Source organism: Somniosus microcephalus, chromosome 11, assembly GCF_052327205.1.
Source record: "Somniosus microcephalus isolate GS21.2 chromosome 11, FLI_Smic_1.0, whole genome shotgun sequence".
Lineage (NCBI taxonomy): Eukaryota > Metazoa > Chordata > Chondrichthyes > Squaliformes > Somniosidae > Somniosus > Somniosus microcephalus.
Window position 1 is genome coordinate 218,642,380 of NC_140997.1, and position 22,531 is coordinate 218,664,910.

Here is a 22,531-nt window from a genome sequence, read left to right on the forward strand (position 1 = left end):
TCTTCTGAAATATGCAAGCTTTCCATTTCAGTATCTCCATAATAAAGGAGCTTAATCATGTGTTCCATCATTTGTTTTTAGGAGCTGTTTATTGTGCTGAATACTATTGATCTCAATAACTGTGAGGCAGCTGGTACAGCACCAACCGTGATGGTGATGTATTGGTTTATTTCACAAATGCAGAAGACCTATAATGAACAATTCCTCGGGCGTGAGCAAAGCAAACCCAAAAGTACAGTCAATGGCGGAGCTAGGCTTGGCCTAATGGGCGGATGGAAATGGAGATTTGGCCAATTTGGTAGGAAGGGGATCGAGCTGGGGAATGCCGACATGCCCAGTCCAAAGGCGGAGCTGGAAACCGCACGGACTTGCACAGCGAGCCTGGAGCCGAAGACGGGCGACAGAGTGAAATGGAGGTGGTCCTCTATCCAAAGCTGCGTGGGCTGACCTCAAAATGATTGGGGGGACGGGGTCGTGATCCTGCGTGACCTTTCACTGGCTCCGCCATATTTAATTTGAACTAACTATGTAATTCTTCTGTGATGACATTAAATGCTCCCATGTTGACACAGTTTTAGGATCTTTTCTGTTGATGTCCTCGAGTTCTTGCGATGAGTGCGCAGAGGGATAGATGCTTCTATAATGTTGACCATTGTGGAGTGTATTTTTAATAGTGCAGTATGGGGAAGGGGTTTTGAGAGACTTGTTGTTTTAAACAGGTTTTTCTCCCCTTCACTAGGTTTTCACCTGTCATCCTTGACCGAGCCTGTACTCAGACCTCCAATAATGCTCCAATAAAAGCCCACTGTAGCATTTTTTTTTTAAACCCCTCATCTCCTAAAATGTGGCATTGCTTCACAATGAGCTTGGTAACTTAGTGTGAAGGATCGCAGGCTGCGATACTGATGCTGTGCCAGAGTCAAAACAGTAAGAAAAATAACCCAAGAGCAATAATAAATCCGTTCCATGGAGCTGGCCCCTGCCTCGAGCTATTATCAGCTGCGAGCCCACACCCAGTGGAGAGCCCATGGTGGAACACAGCAAAAGGCTACGGACCCAACAACATCCCGGCTGTCTCAAACTTGGAAAGCAGGCCCAAAATTTGCGATCGGAGGCTTGCCGCGGGCGGATGCCTCCAACCTGTTAAATCTACAAATGTACCTGGTGGCCTGGGAGGGGATGGTGGTTTGTGATCCTGGGCCTCTCTGGGTCCGTGCAGAGGCCCACATATCCCAGGGGTGCAGGTGGTTCGCAAGCGCCCCTGGGATCACGTGGGCCGCCCCAAGCAATAAAAGGGGTATCCCCATTCATTGTTATGGGAGTTGCGTATGTACGGAATCCCCATAAGTATGAATAGGGATCACCTTAAAAAATACACAAACACAGGAAATAAAAAAAATGCCTATTTAAAATTAATTAAATATTTTAAAGGAAAATTAAATTTTTTGAAAAAATGTATGTTTGAACAGGGCTAAAAATAAACTTAATTTTATTGGACAGGCTTTTTCATGTAAAAACGAGTGATAAAATGTTATCTTTTTAAAACTCTTATGCCGGTAAAAGCAGACCTTACGCCTGTTTTTTAACCAGGTGTAAGAATTTCACGGGCATTCAGCGGGCGGAAGTTGGGCAAATAGCGCAGCTCTCCACCCACAGAGGCCCTTCTCCGGGGATGTGGAGGATCTGTCGAGGATTCTTGACAGATCGCAAGTTCCAGGTTTTAGCGCATGTGCTTCGCATGCCTAAACCCGGAACTCATGTGGCCCCTATGGGCACGTACGAACCCGTTGGAGTCGCCAAAATACGGCCCTAATTGTTCAGCTGATTGATTTAGTCAGGAGCGTCCTTCTCGATCCTGGGTGCAGGGCTTTATTTATTTAGTTTAAACATGCAGTGCTGGAGTGATTGTAAATGATTTTGTTTGAGACCCGACATGTCTGGCTCTGGGAGGCTGCAAATGAGATTAAATGTTCGATTTTAATGAATGGTTGGTTGTTTTTTCTCAACCTGGCTAAACAGAAAGTTCATGCCAATGAAAATACTACACCTACTAGTGTAGTATTGTTTGCTTTTAAGAGAAAGTTTGGTACATTTGCTGTTAAAACACACCCAAGTACATCTGCAATGTTGCTCAAATGGAGAGAGAATTGGAAACAAAACACTTGTACTGTTTAAAAAAAAAGGAATGATGGGTTTTAAAATCCAGTGTGAAAAGAAGCTGTAAATAACTGCCTTAAGCTAGTAATGCTCATGAGATGGCCTTTTAAATATATCTTTCATACTTTTAATCAAAGGATTAGTAACGTGGTGTCCCAGATGTGTTGTAGTTTAACGTATTCATGGTTATGTAGTATGTGCTCATACTGAGCAGCAAGTGGCTGTATAGTGTTTGAGATTGTTGGGGTGTTCAGATGCTGTAATGGAGGAACCAATGTTACACAAGCCTCAGTACATCAGGCAACCAATGGCTTCCTGTATACCTGCGTATGCATCTATATACATCTCTGAAACTGCAGCAGAAACCGACGCTTGGTGCAATGTACTTGATGTCGCAACTCCATTTATACTGTCAAGTGTACATTGTAACTGTGGGGTTCCCTGGCAGATGTTCAGAATTGCTGATGTGCAGTGGAGAATGGAAGATAATGTGCATGTTTCGCTGACGGCGTACTTTGCCTCACGTGAACCTAACGAGCAGCAGAACTGCAGAGTCTGCATTGCTTTAAGTCTTCAGATTTCTTTTGTTCATTCTCTCTCTCTGATCTTCAGATCAAGTTGATAGGATTTCTCTCGCCTGTAATAATAGAACAGCCTAAAGAGAATGGTCTCCTCAGAAATGCTTGCTCAGTGCTGAGGAATTAGCAGTTTCAGTGTCTGATGGTCTGAGATTCGGATTGCAATGTAGCTGCTCGCAACTGCTGAGTGACTAACATATAAAGTGGTCTGTGGTGAGTCATCCCTCAGCTTTTATAGGTATGCACCTGACCCCCATTTGCTGTTTCCCATGGTAGCAGAGTTAAGAGCAGCTACTTGCTGGTTGGGGGCAATGGTCACAAATCTATATCCGACTACTCTGCAACTTGAGGTCTGGCATTTGACACCACGATGCCACCTCTAAGTTTTCATTTTAGTTGGGTTGGAAAGTTCATTCAATTCAAAGCCCAACATTCCTAGTTACGTAAGAAATAAGAGCAGCAGTAGGCCATACGGCCCCTCAAGCTTGCTCCGCCATTCAATAAGATCATGGCTGATCATCGACCTCAACTCCACTTTCCTGCCTGATCTCCATATACCATGATTCCCCTAGAGTCCAAAAATCAATCTATCTCAGCCTTGAATGTACTCAGACTCAGCATTCACAGCCCTCTGGGGCAGAGAATTCCAAAGATTCACAACCCTCTGAGTGAAGAAATTCCTCCTCATCTCAGTCTTAAATGGACTATGCCCCCTAGTTCTAGACACTCCAGCCAGGGGAAACAATCTCTCAGCATCTACCCTGTCAATCCCCCTCAGAATCTTGTATGTTTCAATGAGATCACCTCATTCTTCTAAACTCCAGGGAGTATCGGCCCATTCTACACAATCTCTCATCATAGGACAGCCCTCTCATCCCAGGAATCAATCTAGGCTTCAGGCCCACAAATGTTCTGTAGGGCAGTAATTACAAAGTGACTAGCAGTGACGCAGTGCAGCTTCTCAAGTGTTTTACTGCATTACCTTCCTTCACGATGTGGTTCCCTTGCGGTCGTTGACCAGCATAAGCAACTTTACTGGCCTATGTTCAGCTGACGGCAATGCAGACTTATTTTTGCAGGTCTCCCGTCGGCTGGAACTCGAGACTTTCCTTGTTGGTCTTGTAAATGCACCGAGCTGGTTCTATGTGCTGGTCATGATGTGAGCAGGCATGGCTTATTGGGCTTGGCTTACTTTTGGATTTAGAAAATGAAGAACCAGTCTTCTGTACGTGGACAGATGACCAGGTCTCCATTTTTTGATTCTGGGCTTATTACAGAGCAGAGTTACTGTAAATTATCTAAATGAGTGTAACAGAGGTTGGTTTGATATGTGTATCTTCCAAAAGCTCAGAACAAAAGCACTGCAAATTTAAAAGCACCTCTACTTTCTGATCTTGGTCATGGCATCATGGGAGAGGGACAATTGCCTAATGACCAGCCATAGAGAGAGGTCAGTAGAGGCCTGGCACCAGATTGCCTCCTGTGCCGTCTTGGCTGAGATAGCAGAGGGGGAGAGCATTTCCTTCCTTAAGTACTTGGCCAGTTCACTAGGGAAAGGGATTTGGCAATACTGAAAAATTTAATTCCTGAAACCAGCCTGTAAGCCAGGAGAAAGCGCTGCAAGATCCAAATATTGGCACCAGCCACGTAGCAGCACCTTTTTAACACATGTGACTTGATAAATCAGTAAGTCGTCAGTCGAAGGTATTTTTATTTGAATAGCTTTGAGTGAATGTTGACTATTTGTAAAATGGATCTCCTTTTCTTTTGGTGGAGGCCAGTGTTGGCATCGACTGGAGTACTTTGCAGGTCAGTTTTTGCAGCGCAGTTTGGATGGAAAGAAGCCGCTCTTTGTATAAATCCAACGGTATGATTTCGTTATTCTCACTGCTGCATCTAAATGAGCGAGACTACCAATTAGTGATAGCTTGGTTGCACAACTGTGAAGTTGAAACATGTTCATTGGGAAGTGTGTTGCGATTGCTCAAGCTCCATACACATAGGCAGGCCCTGGCAATAAGCAGCGGACACCTTCAGCTCATCAGTTAGTGTTGTATTCAAAACCAGGTTAAATTTTTATTCATTCTTGGGATGTTGTTGACACTAGCGAGGTTGTCATTTATTCCCCATCCCTAGTTGCCCTTGAGAATGTGTATGTGGGCTGCTGCCTTGAACGGCTGCAGTCCGTGTGATGGATGCTGTTAGGTGCGGAGTTCCAGCGACAATGAAGGAATGGCGATATATGTCCAAGTTGGGACATTTATGTGGCTGGTTAGTTGAGTTTCTGGTCAATGATGATGACTCTTTCACCCCCCCCCCCCCCAGGTTGTTGATGGTGGATATTCATTGATGGTAATGGCATTGAATATCATAGGGAGGTGGTTAGGTGCTCCCTCATTGGAGATGGTCATATCCTGGCCCCTGTGTTGTGTGAATGTTACCTGCCACTTATCAGCCCAAGCCTGGATATTTTCCAGGTCTTGCTGCATGTGGGCATGGACTGCTTAATTGTCGAAGGAATTGCAAATGGTGCTGAATGCTATCCTGAGGAACTTCTGCATCGATGTCCTGGGATGAGATGATTCTCCTCCAGCAACCCTCTTCCTTTGTGCCAGGTATGACTCCAGCCAGCAGAGTTTTTTCCCCTGAACCCCATTGACTTTTGTTTCAGTAGGGCTCCTTGCTGCCAAGCTCGGTTGAATGTTACCTTGATGTCCAGGGCAATCACCCTCATCTCATAACTGGAATTCAGCTTTTGTGTCCATGTTTGGACAAAGGCTGTAATGAGGTCTGGAGCTGAACCCAAACTGAGCATCGGTGAGCAGGTTATTGATGAGTAAGTTCCGCTTGATAGCACTGTTGCCGACGACTTCTTCTATCACTTTGCTGATGATTGGGAGTGGGCTGATGTGACGGTAATTGGCCGGGTTGGATTTGTCTTGCTTTCAGTGGACAGGGCATACCTGGGCAATTTTCCACAGTGTTGTCTTCTTAGGCAGCCCCTCGGAACCGAGGATGACTTGCTTCCACATTAAAAATGAGTTTGCAGGTGACTGATGAGCCCAATGCGGGACCTACAGTCTCTGTCACAGGTGGGGCAGACGGTGGTTGAAGGGGCGGGTGGGTGGGGTGCTTGGGTTGACGTGCGCTGCCTGCGCTTGGCTTCCGCTTGCTCCTGGTGAAGAGACTCGAGGTGTTTGGGGCCTTCCCGGATGCTTCTCCTCCACTTTGTGCAGTCTTGGGCCAGGGATTCCCAGGTGTCGATGGGGATGTTACACTTTTTCAAGGAGGCTTTGAGGGTGTCCTTGAAGCATTTCCTCTGCCCACCTGGGGCTCTCTTGCTGTGTCAGAGCTCCGAGTAGAGCGCTTGTTTTGGGAGTCTCGTATCGGGCATGCGGACAATGTGACCTGTCCATCGGAGCTGATTGAGCGTGGTCAAAGCTTGAGCCACTTGTCCTCCGGGATTTGTACTTCAGCTCAGTTTATTAGATTGGAGTGTCCTAGAGCAATGGCTGTACTGCCGCTGAATACCATCTTCAAACAACACACATGGAGCAAGCTTATTCGAGTTGATAGCTACAGTACATTCAATATTGACCCAATCATTTGGTATGCATGAGTTTTGCATGCACTTGAAACTTTGCTTAGGTGTGTTGTATTCATGCATGGCATCTAACCCGAAGCTTGATTTGCTCTGATGTGCTTCAATGTAGGTTGTGACCCCATACCAATTAATTCCGTAATTATATCACTGGCTGTGATGATTCAGGGTGCCTGCAAGTTCAGTTGTGGAAGCTGCAAATCTCTCCAGCTGATTAGCTGTTTGGAATGCAGTTTTTCTGCTGTTTGTGTGAATATGGCTGAGTTATTCTGTGAACGGTTTTGCAAGTAAGGTAGATAACCCGGACGATGTTTTATCAGATTTGCAAAAGCCTTTCGAGCACGGATGAGGAATAGTTGGCATGTTGTACAGTAATTGTTTTCAATTTTAACTTTTTTTGCCTCTATGCTAGGACGTTCCAAGGTGAAAAAAGGATAATCTTATTTAATAACAGTTTTGATTTACAGTAATGCCAACCCCACTGTCTCAAATCTAAAAAATCAAGAGATTTGGTGCATAAATCATGAATTGCTACAGTATTTTGTTTCAAACGTAGACCAATATAGATTGACAGTTGGTTTATAAACGCTGCTTTTCTGTTTTGAGTTTACCTAAAACAGATGATTTGGTCATTATTTCATTGCTGTTTGTGGGATCTTGCTGTGTGCAAATTGGCTGCTGCGTTTCCTACATTACAACCGTGACTATACTTCAATAGTACTTCATTGGCTGTAAAGCACTTTGGGGTGTGCTGAGGGCGTGAAAGCTGCTATATAAATGCAAGTCTGTCTTTGTTTGGGAACAATAGAAGCAAGCGCACGATGCACACACAGGACGGGCACTTGACCATGGACGTTTTTAGTCGCAGAATTCAGGGGGCTAGGACTCCTGCAGGGGAGCCATGAGTGTGCCGCACATTACCTGGTGACGGGCAGGAACTGAAGCCACTCCCTGCACAGAGCGCCGTATTAAAGGTTTTTTGGACTTAGAATGCCAGTACCTACACTGCCTGTGAGAGTCCCGGCCGCTTGGGAGCTGCTTCCCCAGCAGCAGTCCGCTGCCCCAGCTCCTCGCAGTTGCCACATTTGCCATGATAACAGCAACTAATTGGCCATGATGTAACTGCAAGTTCTTTCTTTTGAATAATTTTACTAGAGAGTCCTACCCACTTAGGTTGCCATTTCGGGGGCCTGTTCCAACGTTAGCGATTCCCTTTGAATTGACGTGAAACTGAACAGACAGCGTCTTACTACAGAGCAATTTGTTGCGGTGGAAAGGATGCAATAAGAAGAAATCTTAGGTGAAAGAGAGAGCCCCTGCAGCAAGCAGGAACCTGCACAGTGTCGAGCCTTGGGGCACTGGGAGATGACTCAGGAGCCCGGATCCAGAGTGTCAGGAGAGCAACTGGTGCCACCAACAGAGACCTGCAGAGAGAACAAAACCCAACCGAGCTGAGCCTGTCTTCCCCTCTTTCTCACCCCCCCCCCCCCCCTCTAAACATACTCGTCGTTTTTCATGATAGCAAAATACTGGATGCTGGAAATCCGAAATAACAACAGAAAATGCTGGAAAAGCTCAGCAGGCCAGGCAACATCCGTGGAGAGAGAAATAGTCAACCTTTCAGGTCGAAACCCTTCGTCAGGACTGACGAAGGGTTTCGACCTGAAACGTTGACTCTCTTTCTCTCTCCACGGATGTTGCTTGGCTGGCTGAGTTTTTCTAGCATTTTCTGTTACTTCGTCGTCTTTCACGATGCTTTCCTCCGATTGGGTGTCGAACGCGAGGATGGCAAGAGTCAATCAACAGGACGTCGGAGTTTGACTGTTCAGGTCAGGTGTCGACATTAGCGGCCTCCTCCGTGCCGCTGCCGCCAGCGTCACATGCCTCGATTCTGCAGAATCAGATAAGGAACGTCATGACGTCCTCGGCGGGGGGTGGGGAGAGCGCGCGGCCCAGCCCTCCCTGGGGGGGGGGGGGGGGGAGCGCGCGGCCCAGCTGTCCCCGGCGGGAGGGGGAGTGCGCGACCCAGCCCTCAGTCAAAATAAAGCGGGAAATGGCAGGAGTCTCATTTGACATCGACCGTCATGCCAGAAGAGGAAAAAAAGATTTGAGAGTTCTTTCGAGAGATCATGAGCGAGGCTCAATTTTGCTTAGAAATCACGTCTCATTCGCAAGAGTTGACTTGTCTGGATTTATATAATCCTTTTAATGTAGCACTTCACAGCTGCTTAATTTTTTTGTTAAAAAAGACAGAGCCGAAGGAGGAGAGATGACCAAATGCTTGGACAAAGAAGTGGGCTTTAAAGGAGGGAGGGAGGTGGAGGAGGTTTAAGAAGAGAATTACAGAGCATGGGGCTAGGCAAGGTCATCAAGGGATGTAAACGCTTTGTGTGTTTCACTGATGTACATTACTGTTTCACAAAAAAAGGTTTAGTCTCATCCATATCTGTGCACACCCACATCGGCCTACTTGTTGAAATAACCTGCAAAGCAAGTGAGGAAATGCATGTATTTCCAGCTATCTTTTTATACATCCCCTCTAATTTTCAAGAGTATTTCTCCCACCTTTTGCTTAGAATCTTGGAGGTCACACACCAGTTTGTCAGAGCAGGCAACTTGCTCCAGAGCCTGTTATAGGCACTTGCACAACCACAGTAGTTAACCAGTGAGATACGAGCTATGCCTATAGGTGTCTCCATGCATTCAAGAGTTGCTCATTATTGTTGGACGCTAGCTTGACACTGGCAATACACGGTACTCCGAACTAGTGCCCTGATGGTGGTGGGGGGGGGGGGAGGGGTTGTCCGCGTTCAAGCTGAACGTGAGCGCCGTTTCTCTCGCCACAGATGATGCCTGACCTGCCGAGTGTTTTCCAGCAGATCAAGGCAAAAGAAGGTGGAAAGAGGGAGAAGCTTGAGGAGGGAATGGAGCGGTGAAGAGGGTTAGAGGGGATGGGGGAGGGGTTGAAAAGAAAACCGATCTCCAATTTTTTTTATGGAAGGAGAGACCATGATTTTCCTACAACAGCAACTTACATTTATATAACGCCTTTAACACATTAAAATGTCCCAAGGCACTTCACGAGCATTCTAACATTGAAGATGCTCTCGGGTTTCAAGTTTGATGAGGCTACACTTTTTTGAAAAGCCAAAAATATCTACCTGTACTGGTAAGATTTCTTCATCTGTGAACAGGCACCAATTTCTCCATTTCTGTCTTGAGAAAGTTTAACATTGACCTGCCAACCAATCTTATGATAGATTTGGAAGTACGATAAAGCTTTTAACAGTCACATTAAAAATGTAATGAAGGTTGTGAGGGCATCATTTTTCAAATATGCATGACGTGAAGTACAGTTAATGCTGCTTTACCTGCTCTGAAAATGAAAGTGTGTTTGTAACTTAAAAATAAAACAAGTAGTGAAGGTCGCTAAAGACAACTAAAAACGTCAGTGTTCTCGCGCAGGCCAACATCCCCAGCATCGAAGCTTTAACCACGCTCGATCAGCTCCGATGGACGGGTCACACTGTCCGCATGCCCGATACGAGACTCCCAAAACAAGCGCTCTACTCGGAACTCTTGACACAGCAAGAGAGCCCCAGGTGGGCAGAGGAAACGCTTCAAGGACACCCTCAAAACCTGCTTGAAAAAGTGCAACATCCCCACCGACACCTGGGAATCCCTGGCCCAAGACCGCACAAAGTGGAGGAGAAGCATCCGGGAAGGCGCTGAACACCTCGAGTCTCTTCGCCGGGAGCAAGCGGAAGCCAAGCGCAAGGAGCGCATGTCAACCCAAGCACCCCACCCACCCGCCCCTTTAACCACCGTCTGCCCCACCTGTGACAGAGACTGTAGGTCCCGCATTGGACTCGTTAGTCACCTGAGAACTCATTTTTAACGTGGAAGCAAGTCATCCTCGGTTCCGAGGGACTGCCTAAGAAGAATAATAATAATTTGGGTAGGGTTAAGGATTGCACAATTGCTCTGGGCACCCAAAACCTGAATGCCAGCTCTGCTTCTAGATTTTAGTCAGTGCCCATTTTTGGTCAGTTGCTCTGAAGTGTAAGGGCAATTAAGAATGACTTGTGTAGAGGAATGACTTGTGTAGAGAGATGAGTGGCCTTGCCTCAGGATCTCTCTTTTTTCCCCCCCCCCCCCCCCCCCCCCAACATGTGGCTGAAATCAGGATCGTAGAGAAGTGGAAAATTAAACTTGCATTGCATTGCATTGCACTGCTCCTTGGTTGTGTGTTGGTGATCCATGTTGCCCTTTGTAGGAATACTTCTCCCTTTGGGGCCACTTTGATTAGGGGCGCTCCCAATATTCTGCAGCACCTCAAGGCCATTTGGGGGCCAGCGTGATCAAAGTCTGCTGAATGAGAATAGATTTTGTGGTTGACCTGCTCAGAGTTTGGGGACATCTCAAGCTCAATATAATCTTTTAAATATTTCATAAACTAACAACAAACTGTTTAGAAAAATTTATAAAATTTTAACCTGTTTAAAAGTAGTTTGTTATGCTCAGCTTATGACTCATAGCTTCCACCTAACGCCTAGCTGGTGTTTAGACAGTTTTCAGACCCCCAGGTAGTGGCTACTATCATCTCAAAGTAATCTCTTAATTCCTGTTGATTTGCAGTTTTGCTAATGCGCATTTCACCTGCTGACCGGAGTTTCCATAATGGCAACTGATAATGATCTGTGATCAACTGGTTACATAATCCACATGCATCTTCACCTTTTTCATGTAGTAGCTGCGGGTAGTGCGAAAAATGTGAAGTGCACGGGGGATTAACAAGCTGCCAGTCAAAGGGGATTAGAAAATTGGTGTCAAGTGCCACCATCGATTTGGAACACCAGAAATTGGTTCCATTTAACTTACAATGGGGACAACTGGGGAGCAAAAAACAAATGGTGGGTGGAGTGGGGGGTGGGGGGGACCATGAGCCATTCCTACAGCTGCAGAACACAAGGAGATCTGACTTCCATTAATGTCAGTCATTGCCCGGCAGTCCCCCAATAATAAGAGCTATATTACACAGTCCACAGCGCAGAAACAGGCTATTTGTCCCAACTGATCTATGCTGCTGTTTATTCTCCACACGAGCCTCCTCCCACCCCTCTTTATTTAACCCTATCAGCATATCCTTGTATTCCTTTCTCCCTCCTGTGCCTATCTAGCTCCTATGCTATGCTATCCGCCACAACTATTCCCTGTGGTAGCGTGTTCCACATTCTAACTTCTTCTAACGTTCACTCTTTGGGTTCTGAATTCCCTATTTGATTTATTAGTAACTTACTCATATTTATGACCTCTAGTTTTGAACTGAACTCTCCTGCAAGTGGAAAAATGGGTTAGTCTGATGTGACGTTGATAGTTACGGCGTGTGGGGGCAGGAGTAGAGGGAGAGGGTGTGTTTTTAATGGAAAAGCGTATAGATATGAATGCACTTACGGTTCATGTGACATCCATGAAACCATTTCATCCATTTAGAATGTTTTTCAAGTTCCCTTGAGTATACTACAGTCTTGTTAAATGCTGCCAGTCGTCAGTTCTGTCTATATAAGACCTTTTTTAGAAATAGATCAGCCACTCTGCTAATGCTTTTGGGTTAAAATAGAAAATCCCATTGTAAGTAGGATTTCCATTACAACTCCATTTGGCTTTTGTGTCCTCACTGCGGTGAGATTATATAATTTTATTTTACATTGCCACCGAATGTGGTTGTGAGCCTCTACCATTTACTGATCTATAAGTGTCTCTATTTTATTATTATGGGATATAAGAGCATTCATCGAATGTAGTTATTGTTTGATGTTCCGCTGGGGATTCACTGCTATCTCGCAGTTCTGTTTGTTGATTGAATCTTCGGGCAGTTTCACAAATTGCTAACTGTACTTTTGAACCCCCCCCTGATGCCACTGCACCTTCTGTTGGCACAGGGATCCTGCCAGCTGGTTGTTGCAGTGTTGAAATGACTGGTAGTAGAGGTAGTAGTGTTCGGTGTCCAGGATCAATTTGCTAAGGGTTTTGTGACTCCTCCCATTTTAGCAAATTAGAGTCATAGAATGATACACTGAAGGAGGCCATTTGGCCCATCGTGCCTGTGCCAACTCTTTGAAAGAGCTATCCAATTAGTCCCACTCACCTGCCCTTTTCCCCACAGCCCTGCAAAATTCTCCCCTTCAAGTATTTATCCAATTCCCTTTTTGAAAGTTTTTATTGAATCTGCTTCCACCACCCTTTCAGGCAGTGCATTCCAGATCATCATAACTTGCTGCGTAAAAAAAATTCTCCTCATCTCGCCTCTGGTTCCCCCAAGTTTGTGTCCTCCGGTTACCAACCCTTCTGCCACTGGAAACAGTTGCTCCTTATTTATCAAAACCCTTCATGATTTTGAACATCTATTAAATCTCCCCATAACTTTCTTTGCTCCAAGGAGGAAAAACCCCAGCTTCTCTAGTCACTTCATGTAACTGAAGTCTCGCATCCCTGGTACCATTCTAGTAAATCTAACCTGCACCCTTCCTAAAGTGTGGTGCATCTAATTGGACACACTACTCCAGCTGGGGTCAAACTAACAAACTAGGTGTCGGACTTTTGTGATCTGACATTCATTTAAATATTTTTAAAATTCTATTTGGGAAATGGCTTGCACCATTTGTGAAGCGTGCAGAACACTTGGAATGGTTTCAGTGGCGAGGGGCTGGAAATTCAGGATGATCTGTACAAAATTCAAGGGGGGGGAACAAGAATGCTTCCCTGCAACCGGTTACTGTAAAATCATTTAAAAGGGAATTGGATAAATATTTGGAAGGGAAGAATATAAAAGGATGCAGGAAAATGGGATTAGAACAAATCGCTCCTTTTGATGGGTTGAATGGCATTCTGAGCTGTAATTTCTGATTTCTATGAAAGATTGAGTTTTCCGAAGTTTCACATTACTCACTACGCAGGCCAGTTAAAAGGAAATGTTATTTGTAGGTGTAAATATTGGGAAGATGAAGCACTTGGTTCTGGATAATTCCTTAATTTTTTTTGGGAGGTGGGTGCTGTCGGGGGAGCAATTTATACGTGGTGTGAGGGGTTTGGACTTCAAAAAGTTTGATTTTAGATGCTCAGGTGGTATGACCTAGGCGGAGAGGTTTGCTTTGGACTGCTTTCTATTACTGCCGATTTATTATATTTTAAACAAAAACAGAAAACGCTAGAAGCGCTCCGCAGGTCAGACAGCATCTGTAAAGAGAGCAGATAAGTTCGTGTTTCAGATGCATACCTTACTTGAAAATGTCTCTTTGTGTTTTGAGAAACTGCAGTTTTATAAACAGGCCGATCACCTTGATAAAACTTCAAAGGGGCAGACATTCTCCATTAGCCCAGCGTGTCCACTGTAGTTTTGGCAGCTGAAGTAGACACGTTATGGTGTCTAACCGTGTAAATTAGATTTACAGCTAATGCACGTTTAAAAAAAAAAAAAGCCACATTGCAGTTTATATTTGAAATCGAATTTAAAATACCGAGCAGAAAGGCTACTTTATAATCACTGCCATGTATCCTGACCCAATGGTTGTGATTGTTCTCCTTTTAGTTTCATCAGTGTTAGTCACCAATCCTTGATTAGCGGGATTTGATGTAGTGTAACCATGTTATGGCAAAAATGATTTCACTGGTTGGATGACTTGTTTGCTCTTGTAATTTCAAAGTCTCTTTCATGCCCTGGAAGTCACGTGGAATAGGGACAGGATTTTAACATTGTTCCAGTGATGGCTTGGGGAAAAATGCTTGCTAAATATTTCTAACTTTGAAGTTCTCCCCATCGAAGGTTAATTTACTGACTTGCCTGGGTCCCCTCGGAGAGCACACGAGTGATTGGTTTCATAGCCACCTCTTAAATGACATTCTTAAAATCAGATCCTTAAAACATCTTGGTCTGTAACCTAGAGGGCTACGGACCAAGAGCTGGAAAGTGGGATTCGGCTGGATAGCTCTTTCTCGGCCGACACAAACACGATGCACCGAATGGCTTCCTTCTGTGCCGTAAATTTCTGTGATTCTTTGATTTATGATACAACATGTCCATTGGTCGTGTGGAACGGTTTGATTGCTACAGTGAGCGAGGGCGTTCACTATGCTTTCTGCTCTGTGCTTGCCTCATCAGGGCAGCCTCATTACGACAAATTCCCCATATGGCAGCAGATAGATAATCGTCGTTTCTTCACTCCACACGGGATGGTATGGGTAAAGTTTTGGCATAATTCTTCTTTGTAATCTTTGACCAAACTATATGTCTGATGAGCTTTCCCTTTATTGAAAGACTCATCTGCAGGGTCAAGAAGCATCTCATTTTACCCAGCAATAACTATCCCCCATGAAGGGCAAATATCATCCTTCCCCTAATGAGGAATGAGTTTTGTTGTTGATCTTAAACAATTTAGATCTATTATGTTTGACCCTCTCCCTGGTCAGTTATAATGTACAGGAAACTTTCGATTAACCGGCCCCTAAATAACCGGAAATCTCGGTTAACCGGCAAAATTCAGGAGTAGGTTCAGGTAACTTTTATTTTTTTTTACTTAATTTGTTGCTGTGCAAGGGTGTGGCTGCAGCTGTTGCTAAGCTACAGAGACGCTTGCAACTTGTGCCGATTGTTCTGAAGCTGTTGGGTTTGTTGCTTGAAACAGCTCTCAGCTCCATATCTTTTACTATAGCGTTCGGTTATCCGGAATTTTCGATGAACCGGCACCATGTCGGTCCCGTCCGTGCTGGATAAAAGGAAGTTTCCTGCACTTTACAAGCAAATACTTAATCTGTGCTGGGATCGACCTTTATTTTTCTCCTTTCAGTGTCTAACTGAATGTTTACCAAGGCACAATGATGGCAGTAGTTGTATCCTCTCTCATCCTCCTGATTGAAGGTGGGAAGGGGAAACTTCAAATGGAAAAAGGTGTAGCTTAAGACAAAATGTTCTCCCTTGATTCAATAGTAACTTTCAAAAGGGAATTACACATACTTGAAAAGGAAAACTTTACAGGGCTATGGGGAAAGAGCAGGGTGCTGGGACGACTTGGATAGCTCTTCCAAAGAGCCGGCACAGGCACGATGGGCTGAATGGCCTCCCCCTGTGCTGTATGATTCGATGATAAATGCTGTTACATAAGCCTCTCTAGATTCAACCTGCTGATTTTAAATTGACATGCAAAAGCAAACGATTTGGTTAGTTGTGAGGCTGGGGGAGGAGGAAAGAGAAGCACGGTGCATGTTTGGAACACATGGGAACCCGACAGGTCTGCAGCAGGTATTGATTATGCCGCGAGCTTTGAGTGGTGTGTAATTGCACAATCTCTGGGATTGTGGTGAAGGCGATTTATACTTCACTACTTTGTCATTTGCTGAGATGGATAACCATATTATTTCAGTGCAGCATTGCTTTCCTTTGAACCAGTATCAACATTTGCCTGCCACTGCACTAACTGTATATCACAGTATTTTCCACAAATATGTTGCCTTCTGTCAACCTACATTAACATGAAAGAAATGATTCGAGTTATAGTAAACCACCAGGATCACAATCTGTAGACCATATCACCAAAAGCCTATCTGCACCTCGATTGAGTGTAAAATAAGCACCCTTGTTCCAAAATCCAAATTGACATTTTCTATTCCAATGAGTAATCCCTTACTTTGATGCTCGTGACCACTTTTGAGGGTAATCAGCCAATGATTGAATTAGTAACTTCATGACCAAGGAAGGTCAAACATCCAGAGTCTTCATCCAGTTAAGTCTGAGACAACCCAGACATTTCAATCAACAAGGTTCGCGCTTGCTGATGCTCCCAAAGCAACATCTTGAAACTTGTCTCCATACAGCGGGGAAAGGGATGGCGAGACAGTGCTGCGGGCGATTTTTAAACTTTACATGGAGACGGTATTGCAAATGCGCAGTACTTCCTCCTCTGCATTTGTTCTAATACTTAGAGGGACAATATATTTCTCCACCAAAAATAACACGTAATTCTGGTGAAGTGTCTACCAAGGTGAATATGGGGGAAGAGAACAAATATTTGACAAAACATTGATCATGTAGTAATTTGCAGTCAGATTGAAATGTTGATGCGTATAAGTAGGCCAGTAGAATACAAGTCCAAGAAAGTGATACTGACACTGTTGGTCATTGAAGGAGGCGTGCATAGAGCTTGTGTCAGTTATGGTCTCCATGAAGATCTGACTGATCCAGAGAAGGCCAATGAGGATAATTTAAATTATTTTATTTTATGTAGAGGCTCAGGAACCAAGTCTATTCTCATTAGTGAAAGTCAAATTATGATCCATGGATTATTGCAAGTGTTGGCCAGCCTGCCAATGAGGATTTGAAAAGGTTGGTGAGTCATGCATATTGGACCCAAAAAGTTAAATACAGAATTTTCAATTTTTATCAGACACTTCTTAGAGGAAATGGGATGTATTTTAGGACCAAGTACTTGACAATTCCTGCCTTCTTTTTGATTCTGGCAGTTTCCCCGTCGGGGCAGAGACCAATGCTATAAATAAAACATTTGCATCAAATATTCTTTTTAAAAACCGAGGGACAGCAGTTGAGAATTGAGCACAAGATGAATGTTAGGTCATCAGTGGACAAACACCCTGAGTTTATTTGAGCTTCCAATGTTGTTTATTGACTGTTGCATTTAGTTCAGGAATTGCAAACTCCATTAATCCGGTTGTTGAGATTTGTGGATTTTTTTGTGGGAAGGAATCCAGAGGAGCAATTAATCAGTCTGCAGTTTGACTTCAGTACAAACTACCATATAACCCTTTAGCTGGCATGCTGTATTTAATCAAAATGTAACCGGTGCAGGGTTTTTTCCCCCCCTACACTTGAAAACTTCCTCAATCATCCCTTACCTCCTCACACTTCAGAATTCTCTGCCCCAGAGGGGATGTGGATGCTGAGTCTTTGAGTATATTCAAGGCCGAGATAGATTTTTGGACTCGAGGGATATGGAGATCAGGCAGGAAAGTGGAGCTGAGGTCGATGATCGGCCATGATCTTATTGAATGGCGGAGCAGGCTCGAGGGGCCGTGTGGCCTACTCCTGCTCTTGTTCTAATGTCCCTCCCTCCCACCCTTCCCCATGGCATTGAAGTGAAAAGCAGTCACATCACTGACTGACTGGATTGCCACTCTCGCTAACTGACGTAGGTTACGCAAGGTGAGGTAGTGCATCAGGCGCTCACCTGTATTTCGAAGGCTGAACTGGTAAAAAGATGAGTGACCATACTTGGATGATTTTCTACTTTCCACCTCCATGGGCGGTTTCCATGGAAACGTTGCGTTCATTAGTAAAACATCTTGCCATTGATTTTCCTTCTGGTGTGTGAGGTAACATTTATAGCATGTATTGTGCTGAGACCACTTCAGCTCATGCTGTCTCTGGTTGTATTGATTGATTATTGGAGGGTAATGAACATTTCATGTGTGGTTTAAAAAAAAATAGCAGTTAATCTGGTAGTGGCTGATCTTAAGCTGCGTTACTCTTTGGGCAGGGAAATGTTAATTTGCTGCACAATTTCATTTAATCAGATATTTAATTATTCCACTTAACTTTTCCGTAGCTACATTTTTATTGAATTCCAATAAGCGATTTAAAAAAAAAACTTTTCAAATCACCAGCAGAATGCACAAAAGGAAAATGTCAGGGAATGGAATTCAACAAAACTCTTCCTTACACATACGACAAGCTGATTTTACAATGACATCCCAATTACCAAAGCTCACATTTAAAATAAATAAATTGAGGGAAATAAGTTGTCCTGTGCGAATCTGGAAACTCTTCCCTTCTCTCTTCCCCCTCCCACCTCAGACATTGGCATCTGATCTATATTAGCAGGATCAGATCTATATCAGCATTTGTGTGTCGAGTGGGGAGGCGGCTAAATTACCTCAGTGCAATTCATCACTTTGTAAGTATACTCCAATCAATACAAACAGAGCCTACTGCAAAATATTAACTACTGAACAGCCTGAGAGGTTAGGTTGTACTATTTCATTATTAAATTGAAGTTCTTGGTAGCAATCTATTATTTTATCTTCACAGGTGCTGGAGAATCGGGGAAAAGCACAATTGTAAAACAGATGAAGTAAGTGTACTGTACTTGATGTTTTGAAGCATGTAGACTGACTGTCCACAAACAGTCTGATGTGCCCCTCTCAGTGTAACAGTCAGATTTGTCACCCTCACTAGCAGTGTGATTCACTAACATAGTCTTGAAATGCCCCTCACTAACACATGATGGATTTGCCTGTGATCCTCACGGTAACTCTTAGTATTACTTCAAGGCCACAAGAATGCCTTGGTGTGAAAAATGGCAGTATCACCCAGATACCAATGAGTGTGTTCTGCTTGGAATAGGGATGAGGGGGAAGAGGCAGAGAGAGGGGCCTTAAAGGGTGTTTTTGGAAGATTAGAGGCAACTTAGTGCTGTGCCTGAAGTAAGAGTACTTTAAGCTGAGAGTGAATATCAATTAGTGGAAAAATCATCCATTCCCAAACATTGAGATCCCTCACTTGGATCAGAGCGACTTGAATTGCCAGCTCCTGCTTGATAAATTGGGATATTTTTCTTTTTACAATTACATAATCAAGCTGTATTTCCTAAATGAATGTTCAAGGGGTACACGTTGACATTCCCTTAGTCTGCAATATTCCTGTGAAACCACCTAGATGAAGAGCAACATTACAGTGCTAACTTTAAAAAAACAGATGCTCTAATTTCTGAATCGTGGCTCTAGCCATGTCGTTCAATGTCCATATTTTTTGGTTTGAATTGACCAGCTGTAATATACCTCTGGCGAAAGATGGCAATTGCAGCAGGATCAGAGTCTGAATGAATGAATGAGAAATAGGTTAGGAGGAGGAACGAGACACACCGTTTCATGACCATTATTTTCTCTCTGCCTCTGGGGTGACACAGGTGATGGCGTAACATGGGTTTGAAGGATTTCTCTTTTGGATTCCATAGGATTATCCACGAAGATGGGTACTCAGAAGAAGAATGCAGACAGTACAAAGCTGTCGTGTACAGCAACACCATCCAGTCCATCATGGCCATCATCAAAGCTATGGGAAACCTGAAGATAGACTTTGGAGAATCTGGCAGAGCAGTAAGTCAAATCAGCAGTCTTTCTTGGTGGAAGTTCCTTGTAAACTACTCTCTATTTTTGATAAATGTGCAGTAATGGCAATGCACAACTGTAATGCTTTTTCTGTGAGTGTGTTGAGATATTGGAACGCTCTCAAAATTGCTAAGAAACTGTGAAATGTTAACATGGTTAAGCTTATTAACCACCTTATTCTCCCGCTTTCTTTTGTCTCCCTCTTTCTCTTTTTCTCTCGCTCTCCTTTCCTTCCCCTCTTTCTTTTCCCCCTTTCATTTTTCTCTCCCTTCAAAGAAAACATACTGATGTTCCTCCATTTCTTGTCTCCACACACCCTCACTTACTGGCCAGGAACTGGGGAGATGTTGCCACCTGGAGTGCTCTTACTATGGTGTAGAGCAGACTGTGTGCATTTGGTCATGATGACCCCTGTGCAAGTTTCCCATCTCAGGAGTGCCGTCACAGAGGTGCCAAGCAGAGGCTAGAGCGGAGAAAATTTCTTCGCAAGATCCATCGCGATTAACATTGGCTGATGCCTGGGAATGTCTGCTGTTAATCAGGCTTTTTAGTCAGCATGGTATGTGGGTTGGAGAAATCACAGATTTGGAGAAAATTAAAGCATATACCAACATTATTTATGTGGAGATAATACAAATGGATGCCGTAAAGGTAATAAAAACACTGCTTTAAATGAACAAAAGGTTTGTTGAATTACGCAAATGATCCCAGTATTTTACAGTTGTGACAGTTTTGCAGATTTCATTCTAACTTAGACATTTGGTTATCCAATTTTGAAAGCCTGCAATTGCATTCAGACCGTAAATACTTCAAATAATGTGAAGTGGTCTTTGCGTGATGTGCAAAAATACTTGTAACTATAGACACGGGGGAAAAAAGCCCTTTTAACTGATCAGCTTATGAATTTGCAGCTATCATTGTTATGGAGCATTCAAGCATGAGAGTCGATGAAAGAGTACTGTAAGATTCAAAATATAAGATGCACATCCATTGAGAGTATGTAAAGCCTTTGAAAGAAGGATTGCTTTTGTGCTTTGCTTTGCCATGGCTATCACTCTCTGGGTGTCACTTGTGCACAATATTAGCTGACTGAACAGTGATTAATGAGATTTTCCCCTACTGCTTAAAGTGAAGTATGATGTAGACGCTCTGTTCAGTGCATTGTTGTCATGGACTTGAGTAAGGCCGCACTAGTTTTTGGAGAGGGATACTATATACCAATCCCCTGGTTTACTGTCCACTCTGTGTTCTCCATCAGACATCGGGCAGATGCAGTGCTCTCATATTTGGCAACAAAACCACAGAAATGTGGGTGCCTGCTACCAATAAACAAGGCAAGATGGGCAGTTTATATTTCATAACATAAGAAATAGGAGCAGGAGTAGGTCAATCGGCCCCTCGAGCCTGCTCCGCCATTCAATAAGATCATGGCTGATCTGATCCTAACCGCCAATCTACTATCACAGAACCATCTCCTGAATCTAACAGAATTAGACACACGAAATAGGAGCAGGATCAGGCTACCTGGGCCCGCTCCGCTAACCACAGGGCCATGTCCGATCTGAACCTAGACTCATGTCCAAATTCCTGCCCGCTCCCCATAACCCTTTACTTCTAGGAAACTGTCTATTTCTGTTTTAAATTTGTGTAATGATGTAGCTTCTACAGCTTTTTGGGGCAGCATATTCCATGGACCTACCACCCTCTGAGTGAAGTAGTTCCTCCTCATCTCAGTTTTGAAAGAGCAGCCCCTTATTCTAAGACTATGCCCCCTAGTACGATAGCCCCCTAGTTCTAGTTTCACCCATCATCGGGAACATCCTCCCCGCATCCACCCGATCCAACCCCTTCACAATCTTATATGTTTCAATAAGATCGCCTCTCATTCTTCTGAACTCCAATGAGTAGAGTCCCAATCTACTCAACCTCTCCTCATATGTCCATCCCCTCATCCCCGGGATTAACCGAGTGAACCTTCTTTGTACTGACTCGAGAGCAAGTATGGACACCAAAACTGTACGCAGTATTCCAGGTGCGGTCTCACCAATACCTTGTACAACTGCAACAATACCTCCCTATTTTTATATTCTATCCCCCTAGCAATGAAAGCCAACATTCCATTGGCCTTCTTAATCACTTGCTGCACCTGCATACTAACCTTTTGAGTTTCGTGCACCAGGACCCCCAGATCCCTTTGTACTTCAGTACTTTCCAGTTTCTTGCCATTAAGATAATAACTTGCTCTACAATTTTTCTTGCCAAAGTGCATAACCTCACACTTTGCAGTATTGTATTCCATCTGCCAAATCTCTGCCCACTTACTTAGCCTGTCTATGTCCCCTTGCAGGTTTTTTATGTCCTCCTCACTCACTACTTTCCCCCCCATCTTAGTATCATCTGCAAACTTTGATATGTTACACTCGGTCCCCTCCTCCAAATCGTTAATATAGATTGTAAAGAGTTGGGGACCCAGCACTGACCCCTGTGGAACACCACTAGTTACTGATTGCCAGTCCGAGAATGAACCATTTATCCCAACTCTCTGCCTTCTTTTAGATAGCCAATCCTCTATCCATGCCAGAATATTACCCCCAATCCTGTGATTTTTTTTATCTTAAGCAATAATCTTGTGTGGCACCTTGTCAAATGCCTTTTGGAAGTCTAAATACACTACGTCCACTGGTTCCCCTTTATCCACCCTATATGTTACTTCCTCAAAGAACTCCAGCAAATTTGTCAAACATGACTTCCCCTTCATAAAACCATGCTGACTTTGTCCTATTAAATTATGATTATCCAAATGTCCTGTTACTGTCTCCTTAATAATGGACTCCAAAATTTTACCTACCACAGATGTTAGGCTAACCGGTCTATAGTTTCCAGCCTTCTGTCTACTGCCCTTTTTAAATAAGGGTGTTACATTAGCAGTTTTCCAGTCTGCCGGGACCTTTGCTGAGTCCAGGGAGTTTTGGAAAATTATTACCAATGCATCCACAATCCCTACCGCCACTTCCCTCAAGAC

At 44.0% G+C, this 22,531-nt stretch overlaps 1 protein-coding gene across 1 annotated transcript in view; it reads left to right on the top strand.

Moving 5' to 3' along the window:
- gnai2a (guanine nucleotide binding protein (G protein), alpha inhibiting activity polypeptide 2a) overlaps positions 1-22,531 on the top strand; it is a 254,199-nt gene that overhangs the window by 99,861 nt on the left and 131,807 nt on the right. The window contains exons 2-3 of the mRNA XM_086001979.1: positions 18,431-18,473; positions 19,356-19,497. Coding sequence (XP_085858105.1) covers positions 18,431-18,473; positions 19,356-19,497 — 185 coding nt within the window. The remainder of the gene's footprint in view (positions 1-18,430; positions 18,474-19,355; positions 19,498-22,531) is intronic.